The following is a 13,448-nucleotide window of genomic DNA, read 5'->3' as shown; positions in this document are numbered from 1 at the left end:
ATTAACCAGTCCGACAACCCAATAGATCTTTGGTCTGTGGGAGGAAACTAGAGAAAACCCATACATTCCACAGGGAGGACAGACTCCTTTCACAACTCCTGATCAATACCTAAAATTATATCAAACTTGGTATCAAATGCATTTGCATTTGATATTACCTATACACCCATGCCATATAAAAAATAATTTGGCAAACAATTTATACTTCATTCAAAACCTATGTCATCATAACAGAACACAGTAACACAAGATCATGAGAAAATGATTTGATTTTATTTCATTCTTTCATAAATGCTTATGTTGCTGGAGCAACAGCAGACTGGGACCTCTGAACAGACACACGGGTGTGAGTTTTGGCCAGGTGATCAGTGAATTCCTGAAAAGGAAAAACAAATATTTGAAAGCTGGCAACACTGACGAACAAAACAGATACCAGCACTAAATACAAACTAAAGTGTATTACGTAGAAGTTAATTTATTATAGATAGTTCAATTTAGTACTGGCATTGAAGTTAAAATGACTGAATTAAAATCATTTGCAAATCATTTCACTTTTATAATCAGAATCCAAATAAATTGACTGGTTACCTGGTAAGGAGCCTTGGTAAATACAGTCTCTTTCCAAAGATCTGGGGTCAGATAGCTGTAAGTCTTAGAGATGGCATCAAAGGTAGCTTTAGCTGTAAATAAGCAAAACAAATTATGCCAATTCAGTTTCAAAAATGAAACTTGAAATTCAGTGTTCACCTTAAAAAAAACACCCATTTTTTTTCCCATTTACCTCTCTATTACATACCAGCAGGTTAAATTATGCAGAACAGAGAACAAAAAAAATACTTTATACTGAGCACAACTAAGTTATAAAGTCACATAATTTATACTGGCCTCCAACTAACTAACTTTGGTATCAGTAAACAAATAATTTCATATTGTTCTAGCTTCAAACAATTACACAACTCCAATTCCAAGTGATTCACAACTTTTCCCACAAAAGTTACACATAAAAGTAAGCAGAAAGGCTTCTGCCAAAATCAGGATTCTGACTTACCAAAGTTGCCCAGTGTAGCTGTGCAGCCTCTGGCTGAGGTGTAGCAATCATCAATACCAGCCATCTGGAGTAGTTTCTTGGGTACTGGTGCTGAGACTATACCAGTACCACGTGGGGCAGGGATCAGGCGGACTAAAACTGAACCACATCTGCCTGTCACCTGTATAGAATACATTTTCAAAATGTAAATGGTACACTAAATTTTTTTTAATCTAACACTTAATTTTACAAGATACTCAATGAAAAATGGACAGTTCAATTCTCAATGACAAAAACAGAAATCATTTTTATAATACAAAATGCTTGTTCAAGTTAGTGGGCTCCAGAAAATTTATGCAGCATTGTGTAAAAGTTTAATATCACAAACAAAAATGGGTAATTTGGCCAAACTGCACTGAGCAAGATTGCTCCAAGTAACCCTGCTCAGTACTAGTATCTTTGGCCTTGACATCAGTGACGCTGTAGAGTTGGAGACCTGACAACTTTGCAAATAAATGCAAGATCAGAATAGGGTTTATCAAACAATCTGAAGAACTCAGCAGTATTGGTGGGGAAAGAGAATTGTCAATGTTTCAGGTCAAAGTTGTACATGAGGAGAATCAAGTTTATAACCCAAAACATCAACAATTCCTCCCCAACCCCCATACATGCTGCTCAACCCAGTAAATTCTTCCAGCAGATTATTACCACAGATTCAGAATCTGCAATCCCTTATGTCCTTCAGAAACTGTTTAGTCTGATTAATGACACACCCCGGGGAGATGGGAGCTTCTAAGGAGGAAATAAAAAATTAAGGGGGTGGTGAGTATGTGCTTGGTAGCAAGGGAGCAACTGAAGGATTACAGGCTTATTTAAGAAGTGAATGACTTGAATATATTTGATCTTCAGTGCCCCAATTGATTACAATGAATGTGCAATCACCCAATCTCCTGCTAACCCACCATTCTCTTAAGACTTCGGTCAAAGCACTTTACAGTTAAAAAAGGTGTAAATGATAAATAAACTCTTATTCAGGGATGAAGATGGCAGAGTTTGCCATCAAAACATTGGTTATAATCAATACATGTCTCCAGCTGAAAGTCCAAGAAGAGTTTATTCACATTATAGTTGAAAAACAATGCGACTCTTCAGTATTTGACATCATGAGGAATCCGGTCTGAAGATATTATCTTTTTCCAGGCCTGGCCCATGCTTTCTTACTGTTCACTACTGTACTACAGTACAATATTTGAGGTTCCTTAAGGCTGTCATAGCAGTTTGGGGGGGGGGGGGGGGAGAGAGAGGAGAGAAGAGATAAAACTATTGAATCTTTCCAATGGAGTGTCTTCAATAGCCTCTGATAACCAAGTCCAGTTCCCAGCCTTCATGTGTGGCTTCGCTACTAAGCTTGGCAAAACCATTTCTACTGAAAGGGCAAAGGCAGGGTACTAGCATCTTAAAAAGTAACTGGGCAGATAGAGCTCATCAGCCATGGCTGGTAGCTCATTTAGAAGGATAACATTGGATCTCAAACCACTGCTGCCTTGCGTTTATATCCACTCATGAGGTTTTAGGAATACATTCCAAGGAAAATCTCAGGCAGTCCTGTGTTGAGTTCAATGCCAATTGGCAACTCCTATATCGCTGCTGGTGCCAAACTGTATGGGTCTCTGCATTCCATTGGATTCATCAGCTTGCTCGCCAGATCATACTGCCCTGGCTTGGGTTATCGAATATAGATAGCTAGGATTTCCATGGTTGACCTTGACTAGCAGAAGCGCCAGAACAAATTGATTTGAATTATTGCAATTATTTGCCACTGCTTTGAATTTTCTTCCACTGTATCATAAATAAAAATACTTTATAGTATTTACATGATGTCCAGAAAGGGAGAAGAAAACACTGGGGATGTGGTCTGGGAGCAAGGAGCTGGCAACCCAAAAAGATTTGGGAACCACTGATCTAGAGGAAGAGAAAGAACCTTGGCTGAACTGTTTTAAATTGCTGGTTTATCAAATATATTGAGGCTCTTGGAGTGAGGAAAAGGAAGCATGGTATGACAATTTGAGAAGCTTTCATAATTACAGTATCTTGTCAACAGATCTGAAAGTCCCATTCACTATACCTTTTTACAAGTAGACCAAAGACATAGGAGCAGATGAAGCCATTCAGCCCATCAATTCTACTTCACCATTCCGTAATGGCTGATTTACTATCCCTTTCAACGCCATTCTCTGCCTTTCCCCGTAACCTTTGATGCTCTGACCACCAAGAACCTATCAATCACTACTTTAAATATACTCAATGACTTGGCCTCCACAGCTGTCTGTGGCATAGCATTCCACCACCCTCTGGCTATAGAAATCCTCTTCTGCATCCTTCTATTCTGATGCTCTACCCACAAGTCCTAACTCACTCACAAGAGGAAACATGCTGTCCACATCCACTCTATCTAGGCCTTTCAATATTCACTAGGGTCTAACAATAACCTGCAGTTCTAAACTCAAGCAAGTACAGGCCCAGAGCCAAACATTCCTCATATATTAACCTTTCATTCACAGAATCATTCTTGTGAACCTCTTCTGCACCCTCTCCAATGCCAACCCATCTAAGGAGCCCAAAACTGCCCACAGTACTCCAAGTGCTGTCTGATCAATACCTTATAAAGCCTCAGCATCACATCCCTGCTCTTATATTCTAGTCCTCTGTACATTGCATTTGCCTCTCTTCACTGACTCAACCTGCAAATCCTGCATGCAAACTCTCAAGTCCTTTTGAACCTGATTTTTGAATTTTCTCCCCATTTTATGCCTTTATTCCTTCTACCAAAGTGCATGACTATACACTACCCTGCACAATATTCCATCTACCACTTCTTTGCCCAATCTCCCTATCTGCTCAAGTCCTTCTGCAGACTTCCTGCTTCCTCAGCACTAGAAGCCCCTCCGTCTATCTATGTATCATCTGCAAACTTGGGCACAAAGCCATCAATTCCATCTAAATCACTGAAATACAAGGTAAAAAGTGACCCCTGTGGAACGCTAATCTCCTGCAGCAAACCAGAATAGCCCCTATGTTCTAACTCTTTGGCTCCTGCCAGCCAATCTTCTATCCATGCTCATGTCTTTCCTATAAAACCATGTCAAAGGCCTTCTGAAAAAGTAAGCAACACCACAAACTCTTTGTCGACCGTGCCTGTTATTTCCTCAAATTCCAACAGATTTGTCAGACCACCAGCATGGAAAATTTCCCCTCAAGGAAACCATGCTGACTTTGGCATGGCATGTTATCATACCTCATTGTACCCCAAAATCTGATGCTAAATAATGAACTCCAACATCCTCCCAACCACTGAAGTCAGGCTAACTGGCCTCTAATTTCCTTTCTTCTGCCTACCTCCCTTCTTAAAGAGTAGAGTGACATTTTCAACTTTCCAGTCCTTTGGAAACATTCTAGAATCTAGTGCTTCTTGACAGATCATTAATAATGCCTCCAAAACCTCTTCAGCTACCTCTTTAAGAATCCTGAGGTATAGTCCTTACAGACCTCTCAAGCTTCCCAAGTACCTTCCCCTTAGTATTAGCAACTACACTGTTCTGCCCCGACACTCAAATTTCTCACATACTGCTCATCTTCCATAGTGAAGGGTGACACAAAATACTTATCTGCCACTTCTTTGTCCCCTGTAACAACTTCTCCAGCATCATTTTCCAGCAATCCAATATGCACTCTTGCCTTTATATATCGGAAGAAACTTTTGCTATCCTCTTTTGATATTATTGACTAGTTTACCTTTATATTTCTTGTTTTTTCTCCTTGTTTTTAGTTGCCTTCTGTTGGGTTTTTAAAAGCTTCCCTATGTTCCTAGTTCCCACTAATTTTTGCTATATTACATGCTCTCGTTTGCTTTAATGCTGTCTTTGACTTCCCTTGTCAGCCATGGTGCTCATTCTCCTTTTAGAATATTTCTTCATTTTTGGGACATACCCTGTGGCTTCCAAATTGTCTCTAGAAACTCCACCCATCATCCATTAGTGTCCCCTTCTAAACAAATTTGGCAAACTCCCCTCTCATGCCTCTTCAATTCTCTGTACTCCATCAAAACATTAACTGTAGGGTAAACTGCAAACTGCAGGATGAATTCTATATTATAATCACTGACTCCTAAAGGTTCCTTTACCTTCAGCTTTCTAATCAAATCTAGCTCATTACACAACACCAAATCTAGAATCAGTTTTCCCCTAGTGGGCTGCTCTGGCGTCAGCATATGGAATAGTTCAAGCCATGTAGAAAGTACATTTGTTTGGAAAGACGCAGTTGTTATTACTTTGGACGTGAGGACCTACATTTTACAACAGACTTTTGAGATTTTGCCTATATTTTGTTAACCACTGCCACATGGCAACTAGCATTTGGGATAAGCAGATGAATAAATGACTAAGAAACATTGTGACACTGGCCTTCATTCTGGAACAGGCAGAAAGTGCACCACAAAAACAGGTTCCACACAAATTGGACTCAATTTGGTGCAATTCGCACCAGGGCCACAGCAAGACAGATACTGTTTGAAAACATGCAACTTCTACAGACTAAAGGCTGATTTATATTTGTGCGACCAACGGATGCCATAACCTACGCAAGTGGCCTACGTGCGTTATGAGCATTTATACTTGTGCGTTGGTGTGTCTGCATCACTGCTTTGCAATTCGGGCACGTCGCGCATGCGCACACACCTGCCCGTGCAAGGCTTCATGATCATGGTAGTCTTTCCTGGGGTAAACAAGTTTAAAGCAAGCGTCTTTTATCGTAAAAGCAAAATGTGTCCTCCATAATTTCAGAGGTCTGTAAAGCTTTATGGAAAGCATTGCAGCCAGAGCTCCTTCCCTGCCCTTCAGTCGCCAATGGGAAGCTATTGCAGTGTAGGAGGAAATGCGATGCTACCAAGCAGACCAATCGCAGTTGTTGCGGTCTGTGTTGCCATGTGTAGTTACATTTTGGGAGAGGTGCGCGTCAGACTATAGCGTAGGGGTCCGTGTAGGCCCTGCGTAGGGTTCGTGGCTACGCCGTACCTACGGCATCAATTTGATGCATTAGTATAAATCAGCCTTAAGAGTCCTTGTCAGAAGACAGCACTTTTATATGCAGGACCAATGCAAGTGACACACCAGAAATAAAACCACAAAATACTCCCGTAAGGCTGCATACGTGGCAAGAGCAAAAAGGTTAACATTCAGGGAAAAGTTCCTTCATCGGAACAGACTGCAGAAGGCAACCACTAAGGAACTGGAAAGGGCAGAAGTCGTCCATTTTAAAATGGACTTTTAACATGCATACACATTAAAATGTTGGTAGGGACTGAATCAAACAAAGCCAGAGAACCTAAGGAACTAGCATTAAGCAAAGTTATACAAAGTTCTGTTCAGAATACAATGAAAATGGTGAGCAATATATTTGCCTGTAATATGGAGTACAAAAGATCCAATGGCTTTGGACAGAGTGCTGCATAAAAATAATATGCAGCTTAACATTACATTATCAGACATGGAAAACCTATTATCTTTCCATACTAGAATGCCTTTCCCTTTCTCTGTCCTAAAGGGACAAAGTACATGCAACTCTCAATGGCAGAACGACTTGGATCCATACATACCCCTTTATTTGCCCCTATACATACACTTATTCATCTTAATACAGCCAAAATACCCAACAATTGTCTGAATTATTTATGTTGTGCCAGCTATTTGCTATATCACTGTCTTCACAGAACCACAAATATAACTGAAACCTTACCACATTAAATGAAGAATTAAATCAGTATGTGAACTTGCCTTGCAAGGTACAGTGTGTGGTTTTCCAATTTTGTTACCCCAATAACCACGTCGCACAGGAATGATAGACAGTTTTGCCAGAATGATAGCTCCTCGAATGGCAGTGGCTACTTCTTTTGAACATTTGACACCCAATCCAACATGGCCATTATAATCTCCAATAGCAACAAAAGCCTGAAAATTTTAAAAAGGAAATTTAAAATTTACTTTTCAAACAAGTAACAAAGTAACACTCTGTACAATGGTGATCTAGAGACAAAAGCCCTGACCTTGAACCTTGTGCGCTGGCCAGCACGGGTTTGCTTCTGCACAGGCATGATCTTGAGAACTTCATCCTTCAAAGCTGAACCCAGGAAGAAGTCAATGATTTCAGACTCCTATACAAAAACAAGCTTCAAACTCAGGACAATGTTTCACATGAGTAATTATAAAAATGTGTCATAGTAAGAATATAAAATTGTCAGGACTTTGCCTTAATAGGAAGGGAGAAAAGGTAAATTTCTTCCAGAGTCTTGATCTTCATATCTTTTACCAAGCGCCCAAGCTTTGTTACTGGTACCCACTGCGGAGATTTAAGGAACACATTTCAGAACTAACCCCACAACAAGTTTGTGCATATACACAAAAAAGTCAAGAACTATTTCATTTACTCAATTGTGAATCTTACTTCTTTATCCTCAGCTTTACCACCACGTGCACCCCGGCCTCGACCACGACCCCTACCGCGGCCTCGACCACGCCCACGGCCGCCAGAACCAAACCCACCACGAAATCCTCCTCTACCACCGGCGTCGTCCGCCATTTGCTGTAAAGCAAAAAATAAATCAGTGTGTAGTAGCAACACATTCAGATTTCAAAAGCAGAGTAAAATCTACATTCTAGACAGATCTAAATCAATAATTGCCCACAGCAGTAAAACAATAAATATGCATCATTACATAAATGAAATTGTTCTTGTATAGCATCCCCTGATTTTATTATAAATCACATCCTGGTACCTCACTATCCAATCATCACCCACTATTACAAAACTCTAGTTACTATTCCTTCTTTTTTATGTTTCTCACTAAAGAAACAGATTCAAACCTCCCAGATGCTAAGGGAGGGTCTCTACAGTTGGTGTACAGTAAAAAAATACAAGGGGTTGGAATTTTCAGTCACCAAGGGATGAAGTACTGCCCTACTCTTAATGGACCTCAAAGAATTTAATGAAATAACTTTTAAAATTATTTGCCTGTCACTATCATTGACAACAGCAGCCAATTTACTTACTGAAAATTCCGACTCATTACAATAAATACACAACCAAGCTGGGGTTGCACCATCAATAACACGGAGGGCTAAACATCGAGCATGACACCAATACCAATTCCACCTGTAATCACTGCACTTTGTACTCGAATACGCTGTTGTATTTTTAAACAAAATGCTAACTGCAAAAGTATAAAGCGTCGTCTCATCACACTTCCTGAATATGTTAATAAAGGCGTGGATGTGAAGTCGATTCAAGTGAAAGCAAAGATTTTACAGCTTAATTTCCTTAGATGCATCTTTCTACCGAAGCCTAGTCACATAAATCTTACGTGAAATTTGATTCCCTTTAAGTTAGGGCTGTGAGCTATTTTTCATGCAAGAAAACCGATACAATCCACTACTGTACGGAAATCAACGCGGTTGCTCATCCAGTCCGGCTCTTGGCCTAACCGGGGTATAGAAGCCCCAGAACTCGGTCACTATTAAACACCTCACCATCAATTAGATCCTCATCGGACACGAAAAAGACTAACAAAATAAGTTTATTAATTGGAGAAGAATGCTTCCCAGCCTAGACAGGAAGCCTGAAGGGCAGATGGCTGGGATATGGCACCGATTACCGAGGCTCCCCCAACAACCCACTTACGTGATAATTTTCCACAGAAGGCCGAACTCCGGCCCGCGCGTCTATTAAAGCTTCCGAGATCTCGCGAGATTAACCAACAGATTATCAGGCCCAGACCGAGCATGGAGCAATTCATCGGCCTCAAACAAGCTTGTATTAATGTGTTATTCAGTGTTGGGGTGGGGAACGAGGTGTGGTGACGACGCTGTAGCGGTATAAATCGGTAGCTCGGCGGTGCTGCGGCCTCTTGTGTCGCAGTCTAAGGAAGGTGAGGTAAATGTCTGATAATTCACGGGATAAAACTACAAATTGTGGTTTTGCAGCAGTGCACCTCATTATCGAAAACGCTTATTTGCAGTATCAGGTGTTGCGCATACAAATATGTTTAACATGTTAGACTATAAAATAGATGGTGCAGAACGATATTGACGAGCGGTTCAAAATTTGATGGTGGGGGAGAATTTTTTTTCTAAATCATTTTTAAGGTTACAGTGTGAGCGTTTGCACCTGTTGAGCTTTAATTAAAATAATCTGTTCTCTTTGTTATCTATAATGTAGTTGTGAAAGCCATTTTACGGGAACAGTGTAGTTTAAAGGTACAGAGTGTTGTTCTGAACTACAAAATAGTACAGCACAAAACGAAGTTATATCCATGAATTTTGGATATCTGATAGTGTGGAGGGGGGAAGGGGGAGAGATTGTTTCTAATTGCTGAGTGTGGGCCTCTCCCCGATGGTAGAAATGAGAAGAGGGCACATCCCCAATGATGAGCCCTCATTAATTAGATCATTAATGATGGTCCTTAATGATCGATACCACCGCCTTCGGCAGCAATCTGTTGGAAGAGTGATAAAGGATCTTGAAGGGTGGTGGTTTCTTTTTTTCTCCCAGGCATTCTGCATGAACCGCTGAGTTCTTCCAGCATTTTGATTTAATATGAAGTACGTTAAATGGAGTGCTATCATTTGGTACCTTCCTGTTGGTGTTGCTTCCTTTTCACAAGGTAGTGTGTATATAGATACTTCAAAGTTTGTTTTGATATCGGCAGTGACTAAAAGGACAACAAGCAGTGTTTCATGGTGCTGTCATTGTTTACAGTTGAGTGGCTTACCAGTTTGAGTGTGGCATACTCTGAAAGTTACCAACAGCATTATCTATTGTTGTTGGTAAGATAAGTGTGCCAAAATTAACTGGTATGCTAAGCTTATTGTCCACTGTTCTTATTTGTGGCTGATAAAACCCGCATACCAATAAATGGACAGTAAGGAAGGATGTTGAAAGGTCAAAAAATGTTAAAATCCAAGTGATATCTTGATAGGAAAATGGCTTTAATGTTTTGGATTGATGACTTCTGTCAGAACTGACAACAAATGTTTTACATAATTGGCAGCACAGAAGCAGCCCTTTTGATCTATTGCTGATCAAATATTCTTCTTTCCATCTAAATTTCTGAACTTGCTGGACACTGTCCTGGTTGTGGGCCTAATTTTCTCTTGGTTGTCCAGCCCTGTTCTTGTCCCTCATACTGTTCTTTTGTGTACAGTCGCTTAGTTCCTGGCTTTCACAGCTGACAATGGCTGTAAGTCCTACAATCTTAGTGCCACCTTCTGAACTGGAGTGTGAGTCAGGATATCTAAATCCTATATGTTTATTTGAATCAAATTCTATATTTTTAAAAAAAACCTGTATTCTTTAAAAACTGCACTATATATTTAAAGCAATGATCCTGAGATCCTTTCTGCAAAATACTGTTAGTGTTCTATTCTGTAATAACTTTAAAATCAAGCATCCTGTTGATAATATTGATACTATTAGTACATACTTAACTGTTGATTACAGTACTTGCACCTGCCATTTGTTTATTAGAAACAACAGAAAACGCTGGAGCAACTCAGCAGGTCAGGCAGCATCCAAGGAAATAAACAGATAGTTGACATTTGACTATTCATTTCCATAGATCCTGCCTGACCAGAGCTCCTCCAGTATTTTGTGTGTTGCTTTGGATTTCCAGCCAATGCAGACTTTCTTGTGTTTCTTTATGCACCCAAACCTCAAGCTCAATATTAACCCCGTCCTGCATTTCTCAACCTTCCCACTACTTGATATTATAAAGATGTCTTTCTGTTCTCTTCATTCCTTTGTTTTATCTACTTATTTGTTTCACTTTTAATGATTTTTGTTTCACCTTTACTGTAATTTAGATATACACTTCTCATCTTGTTGCCTGCTTTGCTGTTTTATTGTCACGTTTGCTGCTTTGTAATGCCCTTGTAGGTTTGCCCGGTATGTTAATACAAACTGTGTTCTCTGTTCCAGAGGTGTGACTCTTCAATCCACCTGCATTACTACCAATAGTGTTGACCTTATTGCACTGTCCCACACCAGGATAGATTATCTGTTCACCTTTAAAATGTAATGGTTAATCCCCCACTTGGAAAAAAAATCACTATTTTGCAACTTGTGCTTTGTTCTTGCTGCCCTATTCATAGCTTCTGTGCTCTTTCTAACTGCACCTGTTAATTTGACTGGGTGGTCTCTTAGAATTTCAAAGACCTGAGCCTTGTACTATTAGAAACAAGGGTCTATTGCCCTTCCATCCTCTGTAACTTTATTTTCCCTTCCCAGAGTCATGTTAACTCTGTTCTGATTTTCCTTGACCTGCTGAGCACTTCTGTTGCAGTTTTTTATTCAGCAGTTTAAAGTGGTTTATTGTCACGTTTGCTGTTGGAGGCTATCTATACAGGCAAGTCCATGGCATAATTACATTAAATTAGTACAAGGGAAAAGCAATAACAGTACTGATTAGTGTTGTGATTACAAGGTGCAGTGCAGGTAAATAAAGTGCAAGGTTATAAGGTCATTTGAACTTGGGATTCCATTGTACATAAGGTCTGATTAATTGTTAAATTGTAATTTGAAGAGAAGTACTTACCTTTTTTCATTCTTGTTACAGGTCTGAAGTTTAATGGATTGAAGTGTGCCCATTGTTTTCACAAGAGCATGATCACACTCAGTGGCCACTTTGTTAGGTACAGTGGCATGCAAACATTTGAGCACCCCAAGAGATCTGAGCTCTCAGATAACTTTTACCAAGGTCTCAGACCTTTTAGCTTGTTAGGGCTATGGCTTGTTCACAGTCAGCGTTAGGAAAGGCCAGGTGATGCAAATTTCAAAGCTTTATAAATACCCTGACGCGTCAAGCCTTGTCCCATCAATCAGTGGCCATGGGCTCCTCTGAGCAGCTGCCTTCCACTCTGAAAATTAAAATAATTGATGCCCACAAAAAAGGAGAAGGCTATAAAAAGATAGCAAAGCGTTTTCATGTAGCAGTTTCCTCGGTTCGTAATGTGATTAAGAAATGGCAGTTAACAGGAACGGTGGAGGTCAAGTTGAGGTCTGGGAGACCAAGAAAACTTTCCGAGAGAACTGTTCGTATTATTGCTAGAAAGGCAAATGAAAACCCCCGTTTGACTGCAAAAGACCTTCAGGAAGATTTAGCAGACTCTGGAGTGGTAGTGCACTGTTCTACTGTGCAGCGACACCTGCACAAATATGACTCATGGAAGAGTCATCAGAAGAAAACCTTTCCTGCATCCTCGCCACAAAATTCAGTGTCAGAGGTTTGCAAAGGAACTTCTAAACAAGCCTGATGCATTTGGGGGGAGTCCTGTTTTGACCTGGGGTGCCCAAACTTTTGCATGCCATCGTACATCTTTTAATGGTCAAGAAGTACAGTTCTCACCAAACAGCAGCACGGAGAAGAAATGTGATCTCAGTGACTTTGAACGTGAAATTCTTATTGGTGCCAGGCTGAGTGGTCTGAGCATCTCAAAAACTGCTGACCTGGGGTTTTCATGCACAACAGTCTCTAGAGTTTATAAAGAGTGGTGTAAAAAAAACAGAAATCCTCCTTTGAGCGGCAGTTCTGTGGGTGAAAATGCCTTGTTAATTAGGTCTGGCGTTTGGCCAGACTAGTTCAAGCGGATGTAAAGGCAACAGTAACTGAAATAGCTGTTACAACAGTGATGTGCAGAAGGGATCTCTGAACATGCAACACACTGAATCTTGAAGTGGATGGGTTACAGCATCAGAAGACTACACTGGGTTCCACACCTGAGTGGATATTGAAACAGTATATTTACCATTCCTGAATTGTATAATGCTCTTAAAACTAAATTAGAGACTTGTACTGAGATTAGGTGAAATATGTTAGCTGTTAGAAGTGAAATAAAATAATAGTGGACATGTTGAATAGCTTGATGTTTTTGTCATTATTCTTTCAATTAAGCACTATCTTTTGACTACATTAGAAAACAACCTTGAATTAATACTTTCATTGCTGCTGGTTTTCTGACTAATGTGGGAAGGAATGATTGCACTTTGTCTTGATGATCCCTTTGTCGCTCTGTTCTGACTTTTTTTAATAATATAAAGAACTGCTCATAGTCTGAGAAAAGGTGTTTGTCGAGATGTCAGGTGTTTCAGATATAAATTGAGTGTTGCTTGACCATGATGTTTCTGATCATTTTCTGCTTAATTTCAAATATTGGGCACGTGAAGGTTTTTTTGCTTTGCACTAATGCAATGGAATGCTTGACAATCACGATGATTTTGCTATAGCTTGGGAATGAAATTAAACTTTGGTACTTGACAGTTGAAAGCCAGGTGTCTAAATCTGTTATTAGATCATGCAGAACTGGGGTGATGGAATAAA

General features: G+C 40.0%; 1 protein-coding gene, 1 long non-coding RNA gene and 1 other non-coding gene across 4 annotated transcripts; 2 read left to right on the top strand and 1 right to left on the bottom strand.

Moving 5' to 3' along the window:
• Positions 1-251: 251 nt before the first annotated feature.
• On the bottom strand, positions 252-7,683 carry LOC140202982 (small ribosomal subunit protein uS5). The gene is made up of 7 exons (XM_072268638.1): positions 7,523-7,683; positions 7,328-7,417; positions 7,125-7,232; positions 6,856-7,029; positions 1,049-1,208; positions 589-680; positions 252-376 (listed from the first exon to the last, which is right to left on the bottom strand). Exons 1-7 carry the CDS (start codon positions 7,655-7,657, stop codon positions 296-298), a joined length of 840 nt encoding a protein of 279 aa, XP_072124739.1. The 5' UTR covers positions 7,658-7,683; the 3' UTR covers positions 252-295.
• A 1,188-nt stretch (positions 7,684-8,871) lies between these two features.
• On the top strand, positions 8,872-12,986 carry LOC140202983 (uncharacterized). Of its 2 annotated transcripts, none has more exons than XR_011887251.1 (2): positions 8,872-9,002; positions 11,688-12,986. It is a non-coding gene; the product is annotated as an uncharacterized lncRNA (long non-coding RNA). The 2 variants fall into 2 exon arrangements; XR_011887252.1 differs by lacking the exon at positions 8,872-9,002 and adding an exon at positions 9,014-9,737.
• LOC140203520 (small nucleolar RNA ACA64) lies at positions 9,861-9,990 on the top strand. Its single transcript, XR_011887390.1, has one exon. It is a non-coding gene; the product is annotated as a small nucleolar RNA ACA64 (small nucleolar RNA).
• Positions 12,987-13,448: the final 462 nt, after the last annotated feature.

This window comes from Mobula birostris, chromosome 9, assembly GCF_030028105.1.
Source record: "Mobula birostris isolate sMobBir1 chromosome 9, sMobBir1.hap1, whole genome shotgun sequence".
NCBI lineage: Eukaryota > Metazoa > Chordata > Chondrichthyes > Myliobatiformes > Myliobatidae > Mobula > Mobula birostris.
The sequence above is the reverse complement of the archived record's forward strand: the minus strand, read 5'-3'. Positions and strand labels throughout refer to the sequence as shown.